The 9,023-nt window shown below is 34.8% G+C and overlaps 1 protein-coding gene across 1 annotated transcript; it reads right to left on the bottom strand.

Moving 5' to 3' along the window:
• Positions 1 to 462: 462 nt before the first annotated feature.
• Positions 463 to 2,558, bottom strand: LOC145572911 (uncharacterized). The gene is made up of 2 exons (XM_081631766.1): positions 1,790 to 2,558; positions 463 to 1,346 (listed from the first exon to the last, which is right to left on the bottom strand). The coding sequence occupies exons 1-2, from the start codon at positions 2,556 to 2,558 to the stop codon at positions 463 to 465; spliced, it is 1,653 nt and encodes a 550-aa protein (XP_081487892.1).
• Between the last annotated feature and the right edge of the window lie 6,465 nt (positions 2,559 to 9,023).

Here is a 9,023-nt window from a genome sequence, read left to right as displayed (position 1 = left end):
ATCCCAAGTTGAATTTACATTACAACAACAATAAAGAGTTGCAAACAACAATCCCTTCCTCGGTTCCTCCTACTATGGCCCTTAATTCTCCATTTATGATTAGGAACTATGGCAACAATCCAGAAACTCAAACCCAATTTACCACCAGGATCCACCAAGTTATCGGGCATCCGAAATCACACAAGCATGATTTGAAATCAACTAAAAAAACAACAAATGTAACTAAAACTCTAATGTACTTTTCACAAATGTGCAAATGTAACTAAAACTCTAATGTATCATTATACTATTGAAAAAAATCTAGCAAAAAATTAAAGTTTCCAACTACTTGTTGTCGCTTCCATCATTTTAGATCTTGCGCTTCTTTCGAAGGGGTTGCATCTAATTCTTCTTTAATGGCCCACCTCGACTTCTCTTACTAGGTTTAATCCATATCCCTTCAGAATGATCAGCTCGCTTATACTAATCATCTTCGTCAGTATCATCATTAAATGATTGTAATGATTCAGGGAATGGGTGCTCTTCAAATTCATTTCCCATATCATCTTCAACTTGGTCAGTACCAGCATTTTTTCTATTTGTTGATAACACAATGTTCCAATTCTTATCCTTTGGGTCAGTAACAAATAAAATTTTTCTTGCTTGAGATGCTAATATAAATGGCTCCTTAATATAGCTAGCCCTTCGGAAATCAACTCGGGTGAACTTCATATTATCAATTTGGATGCCTTTATTCTCAACCCACATACATATGAAGACGGCTAACCTAAACATATTGTAATCAAAATCCCACATGCTCACTATAAACCCATAATATGACGTGCTATCAAAAATAGGATTTTTGTCTTTTGCACTAGAAACATGCATAGCCTCAGCCTCAAGAGCCACTCCACAGTTTTGCATATTACTTTGATTATCTCGTTCCTTTGTATAGAAATTAAATCCGTTTATATGATATGCAGAATAAGATATGACTTCCATACGGGGACCACGAAACAAAGCTTTTAGTCTTACAAAAACAGAATCTGGCCTCCTGTTCAAATCTTCAGCAACCTTTGTTTGTAGCCAACTAACATAAGTTTGATTGTGTTCAGAAGCTAACCATGCTTGGTTTGTAGTAGGATTCAAGTCCTTTAAGAAAGCCATGTGTTCATCTACATAAGGCTCAACTTTAGAGCAGTTGTGAAGAACATAAAGGTGTGCTTGACGCCATTCATCACGAGATATGGATATCACTACATTTCCCACAGTTCCCTTACCCGTTGATGTGATGCTTTGCGACTTTGGTAGACCAATTGGGTCAACATTAAAGAGATATTCACTACAAAAATCAATAGCTTCTTCAGCTAGGGATCATTGAACCATGCAACTTTCTAGACGACTTCGATTCATCACATACCCTTTTAAGATCTTCATAAAGCGCTCAATTGGGTACATCCATCTCAAATATGCCGGCCCACACAATTGTGTTTCTCAAACTAAATGAACAGTTAGATGAACCATAGTGTTAAAAAAAGATGGTGGAAAAAACATCTCAAGCTCACTCAAAGTGACAACGGGTTCTTTTTGCAAATTTGTTAATTTTTGAGGGTCGATAACTTTTACGACATATTTCAGCAAAAAAAAAAAAAGCAAAGTCTTGTGATGGCTCGTCGAACACGTTCTGGTAAAATAGGCCTCAAAGCAATTGGCAAGATATGCTCTAGTAAAATATGACAATCATGAGACTTTAAACCTATTAGTTTTAAGTCTTTTATAGAATCAAGACTACTAATATTTGAAGATTAACCCTCTGGAACTTTAACTCCTCTTAAGAATTCACAAAAAGCAACCTTCTCTTTCTTTGATAACGTATGACAGGCTGGAGGTAGATATGTACGCCTATTCTTAGTCTGAGGTTTAAGTTCTTCTCTAATGCTTAAGTCAACGAGATCCAATCTTGACTTTTTACCATCTTTGTTCTTTCCACGAACATTAAGCAAAGTTCTAATAAGAGTATCACAAACATTTTTTTCAATGTGCATGACATCAAGAAAATGTCGTACATAAAAAGAGCTCCAATATGGAACGTAAAAAAATATTGACTTCTTCTTATAACCAGTGCTGGGAAGAAGATCTGCATTTTGTTTTCCAAATTGGACTTCCAACCCTTTTACCTTTTCAAAAACTTGATCACCAGTTAGTGGATTAGGTGCTTTACCCTCTTCCATCTTACCATTGAAAGCTTTTTTAAGTCTATGATAGGGATGGTCTGATGGCAGAAATTGACGATAACCAGGATAAATAACTTTGTTACTGTGATTTAAATACATATCACACATACCATCATCACATATAGGATATGCCTTATATCCTTTGTTACTATATCCAGAAAGATTTCCATACGCAGGAAAATCATTTATTGTCCCAAAAAGCATAGCCCTTAAATTAAAATTCTCGTTATGAGGTGCATCAAACACTTCAACACCTGTGTCCCACAACATCTTCAAGTCTTCAATAAGGGGGGCAAGATAAAAATCTATGTCATTCTCGAGTTGTTTTGGCCCTGAGATTAACATAGATAGCATCATATATTTTCTTTTCATGCACAACTCTGGAGATAAGTTATATATAACCAAAATAACATGCCATACACTATATGAGCTACTTTGACTGCCAAATGGGTTCATGCCATTGGTGGCGAGTGCAAGAAAAAGATTTCTATCTTCACGTGTAAATTCAGGAAATTATTTATCAATTTTAATCCATTGCGGAGAATTGGCAGGGTGTCTAAGCATACCATCATCCTTAATCCTCCCATTTGCATGCCAAGTTAGGTTCTTTGCCTCTTTTGGACTACTAAACAAACGTCAAAATCTTGGTACAATGGGAAAGTACCATAACACTTTGGCAGGAACCTTATCTTTCTTCTTGTATCGAGACACGTTGCACTCAGTACACTTTGTTAAAGATGCATACTCCTTTCGATATAAAATACAATCATTAGGACATGCGTGTATCCTCTCAAAGCTCATGCCCATTGAACGCAACATATTTTGGGCCTCATATGAATTACTCGGAATTGTATTGTCCTCGGGCAACACATCTTTTAAAGACTCAAGTAACGTTGTGAAGCTTTTATCACTCCACCCGTTGCCAACTTTAATTTTGTACAATTTTAAGATAGTTGACAATCTTGTGTGTTTTGTACAACCGGGATATAAGGGTGTTTTTGCATCATTAGTTATGTTATCAAGCATTTTTGGGCAATCTTGTAATTCTTCCTCAATCACACGAGTCAACTCCTCTAAGTGATCTCCTCCTTCCCAGGTGTTGTCTTCATTTGGCTCATCGTGAGCACTGCCCTAATCAAGAGAAACATCTCCAACCTCTACATGTCATACCCAATTCGTGTAGTTTTCATCTATTCCATAAATGGTCAAATGGTCTCTTAGTTCTTCAGCACTAAGTCGGGTTTGAAAGCAACATTCAACACATGGACATATTATTCTATTCGGATGTTTAGAATGTTTAATCGCAAAAGCAATGAACTCCTCCATTCCTTTCTCATATTCTCCTCCGGTACAATCTTTTGGCATCCATTTTCGATCCATTATGACTAATCATGAAGAGGTAATTTTCATAACGGTCAGTGTTATTGAAGAGTTAATAAATTTGAATCAATCTAAACAAAATTTTGATTAATTTGATTTTGTCTAATATTCTTTTATTATTATCAAACACTATTAATTTAATACTTCTATCAAATTTTTTTTCAGAATTAGTCACACTACCACATAAGTTGCCACATCAGCTGCTGCTACCACATGGCATGCCTCATAAGATTTCTTGTAATACAAGTAGCCTTTGTTTCTGAATGTGTCTACGACTCTAACTTTGTACTGACTTCATATATTTGACTATGATAATTTTAACTTAAACTAATGCACTTGGTGATTTGTTCTGTTCAATTCAAATTTTGTTTTTACATGACAACCAACTGAAATATATCTATTCCTAATATCTTTCATCATTTATTTTGTGGCTATTAAATTTAAAGGCTTAGTGACTTTAGCATCTTTGTATTAAAATTTTTAGTTTTCCCAAAAAATAATAAAAAAAAAAAATTGATGTTCATATAGCTTGTTTGAAAGAGATACTTACAGAGGTTAAGCTTTTAAGCAAGAATGAGAGGAGTGAAAGTACTAAGGCTGATATATAAGATGAATTATATATGGATCATGATCCATGTTTTCATATCCAATTAGAGTAGGGCATAAAATAAGTAATTGATTTTCAAGAGATTTTTTTTTTTTTTTTAATTTCTGAAGTAACAACAGACTTTTGCTTTGGAGCCCCACCCTAAAATGCAACTTTCCAATTTATGTCTAAGCTTGAGTTTCAAAAGAAACCCAATTACCTCTTTTGAATGATACAAAAGGAAATGATAAATGAGCTTTTTTTTTTTTTTTTTTTTTTTTTTTTTTTGTAGTCTTTTAATTTATCTTACAAATGAATTACATAAATTATATGAACAAAGTAATATTGCATGATATATATTCGAGAGTGGGCGTAAATTTGATGGAGTAATTAAAATCCCTTTATTAGTTTTGTGTTTCTTACAACAAAAAATATGTGAGTGAAACTCAATTTATTGGCATAGTGATTAAATCTATTAAAGAGGTTGGTCATCTTGAGATAGCTAGAGGTTTGGAAGAGTACTTGTTTGCATTACCATAAGCATGATAGCACTATTATATAATTGGGTCTTTCTTGTTGATGTGTAATACATACGAAGTTCTAGTGTTATTGTGTATTAGGCCTACAAGTCAAATTATGGATGTCAAGTACTTTACCTCATTCAGAAGCCAAAAAAAAATAAAATAAAAAAAAAAAAAACTATAGTATAACCTTACATTGTAGTTGTTAGACTATGTTTACCAACAAGAAGCAATTATTACTCTAAATACGGAATATATATCATTCTAAATGCACATGAAACTGTGTAATTTTTCATAGCCAAGTAAAATAATACAAGCTCCAATTAAAAAATTCACTAAATCCCACCCGTAGCCAACATCATCCCAATAAATCATTATGGAATTGTATTTTCTTTTTATAATTGGAAAGAAACCAACATACAAATCCAAGAAACAGCATATCAATATGGGGAAAGAAACAAATTTGAATTAGCTACATACCAAAGAAAATACAAATTAAATTAATTGTGTGTTACCTATAATGTATACATATCCTCTTAATCATGGCAAACCGACCAAAATTGATTCATGAGATCGCTAACTTCATAGTGGTCTAGAACCATGACTAGATATTCGGGGATGAAGGTACAAATCCTACCTAAAAGAGATTGAACCTGGCCTAATAATAGGCCTCTACTTAATTCTTCTCATATTCATATGCTCTTTCTGACTAACATACAATCAATAGGTTAACCCTAAACCTGTTTAATCTATGTTGGTTAAATATTAAAGCACAAACAAAACTATTATTGGCAATCACTTGAATTATAATCACATTAACCTAAACAAGATTATTAATTATCTCATTAAGCCTGATTACAAGTACTAATTCCTTTTAAACATGCATAAAAGGCGCGATCAAGCAATAACAATAATAATATAAAGCAACAATAATAGTCATCATCATAATCAAGCATAATAATATTAGTAAGATCCTAGGCATGATACTAACAAGATTAATAACAAACCCTAGCATGTCACTAAACATCAAAGATCAAATCTTTAACCCTTACATGGTACTAACATGATATTGGAAAGAATAGGAAGCATCATATAAACATAAATGATATTAGAAATATTAGTTATTACCCTAAACATGATACTAGGAATCAAAATAATCAAACATGCTTTTTATATCAAAAGAATAATTAAAACAACTTATTGGATGACTCGTGTCTCTTTCTAATAACAAAATACACGCGTAAGTAATTAACTTCAAGGAATAATAAATCAAACAATTAATTTAAATAATTGAAATAGAGATTTGGGACCGAACCCTCAAAAATTATAAACCTTTCACGTAGGGAAAGGCAATTTCTAACTTGGCTAGGTGTGTCTAGAACTTATGTATGTGTAAATTTGTGAGAGGGAAGCTTTAGAAAAAGAGTAGAGAGAGAGAAAGCTTCTAGATTTTAGAGAGAGAATAGAGAGAGATGATGGTTTTGAATGAATGAAAACGGGGAGATACGACCCCTATTATTAGAAAAAATAGTCCGGAAACAAATCAAGTCCTATTCGGAATAAAATACCTCCAGTCTCAAACGATAGGATTTAGCGCCAGACGACAAGCTTGGCGCCAGGCAACAACTATTAGCTCTAGGCGACAAACTTGTCGCATCGCGCTAAGTCAGAAATAAAACGTGCTTGGTACGCGGAATCCTCTTCTTAATATGATTAAGTAGCTAATTCCACGTTGATCAGATTAAAATCAGGTTTGTGATAAATCACTTTTTTTTATTAAAAAAAAAACTCTTTACAATATAATTATTAATCCTAATCTCATTAGAATTTAAAAGAACCTTTTATATTATTCTAGAAGATTAAAATCAATCCTAATAAATTTAGGAATAATAGTTAATAGGCCCTCCTCTATATCATCGGGCCACATATAAAATTCATTTCGGGCCCAAATTTAGTTTAGGCCGTAACTTCCTCATTATTCATCGAAATTGGGCTTATAATATATTGTTGGAAAGCTTTTTTCGAGCCCAATCCAAATACAATATTATTGGACCCTTATCATGAACCAAAATAAATTGGACTGGCTATTTACAATAATAGGGTGTAAAAAAAATATTTTCAAAAACAGCAAGAGAGATTTTTTAATAAAAACAACCACATCACCTAACTTTTTTCACTTTCATTTTGTTCGATAATCAAATGACATGAAAGATATTCATCACAGGGTTTGGTTTTGGGGAGACACATTTGGGTGTCTATAGAAGCCCCCACTTTGACTGAGTTTGGAGAAACGCAAGTTTTAAAAACAAAAGTCAAAGTAGCTATAGGGACGGAGAATTATTTATAACGTTCTGCGGACCTAAATCATTCTTGTAACGCCGATACCTGCAAACTAGCGTTAGTTAAACAGATAAAAGAGTTAAGAAACGCGTATCTTGCACCGTCGAGCATACGTCTTTGGGGTAACCAACTTGTTGCTGCATTATTGTTGGTGTGACGACCTCTACAGTGCCTCGTGAACGCCAACTGAAGGTAACAGTGCCTCGCTATCTTCATTTTCTTGTGACAATCCTCCACATTGATTTGGGAACATCGTTGAAGGTAAATGTGCCTCACCATCTTCAGGGGTTGTGGCAGTGCCTCGCCACGGCTGTGTCTTGCGCTATAGAGAATATCCTCTGTGCTTCGGGACATCGTCGAAGACCGCTGCTTGTAGCCATCTTCAATTTCGTATTGATAATCTTGCGAGGAAAATTATCAAAGACCACCACTTGTTGGTCCTTAGTGCTTTTCTTGAATATTTGTGTGCAAATGCTTCGCTGAAATTGTTGCTGTGACAGTAACTCGACGCTTTTTTTGAATGAGCTGGCGCCTTGGCGCTTGTGCTTCTTTGTGAACCATTAACTCGATGCTTGCAATGATCCAATACTTAGGCGCTTTAAGCTAAGTGAGACGATCATTTGTCAAGTCGATCACTTACTGCGATTGTAATCGAGCCGACTACTTAATCATGTTAAACTGCTTATAAGGGCTAACTGGCATATTAAGAAACCCGAAATTGTTGTATAAGGTCCTCATAATCATTTATGGGGGCCATGCGTCCTGTCGCCGCACCAGCACACGTAGGGCTGGCAAAAGCTGACCCGACCCGACAATCCGATCTAAACCTTACCCAAAATTAATGGTTTTTGTGAGGAATTTTCAACCCGTTTATGTAATTGGTTCAACCCAAACCCGACCAGATGTTAAACGGGTTGGATTCAAGTTGGAAATCCCAAATCAAAACCAACCCGCCTAAACCCGTTTAATTAATTAGGTCGGTTTCAGGTCGGGTCAACCCGAACACAACCCGCCTAAACCTGATTAGGCCTAATTTTACACCCTAATTGTTAAATATTAGCCAAGCGCAAATCACCAAATGACAAAAATAAAAAAAAACCAAAGATTTTTTCTTAGTTTCTTTCACGCCGTTTCCCTCTTTCACTCATCACTCATTCTCTTTCTCTCTCCTCTCTCTTTCCAGCCTTTTCTCCCTCTTCTCTCTCTTGTTTTTTTTTCATGAAAATTGTTGATTGAAGCTTGTGAATCTTTATCTCAACACTGTCAAAGATAATTTACTTTCTAATTAATTCTCTTTACTTAAATTTGATTTTCTTAAGCTGTGCATCTCACTCTAACCCACAAACTTCTAAACGTTTTCTACAGCTTCAAGGTTTTGTGAATGTAAACAAGACAAGAAATTATCTGAAACCAAACACTGGAATATTCAATCAAAACTTCACTTATAGACGATATACTATCTTGAATGCATTTAACTAGTAAGAATGAGTTTTGGAGGATAATAGCATTTTTATAACATCGAGCCAAAGATGGATAAAGAAAGTAACCTGTCGCATCTAGTACCACATTTTTTGTGGAATTTCCTCCAAGGTTTAATGGTTTATTTAAAAAAAATTTAAGGTTAAGCAAATTACAGGGTTATATAAAAAAAATCAAGTCAAAACAAGTCGAGTTCGGGTAAACCCGTTTAAAATTAGGTTAGGTTCAGGTTGTATTTTTTGAGGTCGGGTTCAGATTGGGGGGTCTTGACATATTTATGTAAACAGGTCGACCTTAACCCGACCCGACCTGTTTGCCATCCTTAAGCGAACGCTGCTACGCTCTGTCACCAGGATTTTGCTATGTCGCCAGGCGATAGGCATTAGCGCCTGGTGACAACCTTGTCGTCTAGCGATGATGTTGGGTTTTAGAAATAAAACCCCTTTATTCTCCATTTCCGCTGTTGCTGTTCGATTGCTCGGTTTCGCTCAGAAGTTCATCTTG

The sequence above is a fragment of the Chenopodium album genome, chromosome 2 (assembly GCF_948465745.1).
Source record: "Chenopodium album chromosome 2, dcCheAlbu1.1, whole genome shotgun sequence".
NCBI lineage: Eukaryota > Viridiplantae > Streptophyta > Magnoliopsida > Caryophyllales > Amaranthaceae > Chenopodium > Chenopodium album.
Note: the sequence above shows the minus strand (reverse complement) of the source record. Positions and strands in the feature narration are given on the sequence as shown.

Excerpts from the sequence above, each read along its gene's own strand:
- LOC145572911 (XM_081631766.1), bottom strand. The coding sequence starts at position 2,558 with ATGTTAATCTCAGGGCCAAAACAACTCGAGAATGACATAGATTTTTAT. Across the intron at positions 1,347-1,789 it reads AGGAGTTAAAGTTCCAGAGG|CTGAAGAAGCTATTGATTTT; the intron begins GTTAATCTTCAA and ends AATGATCCCTAG.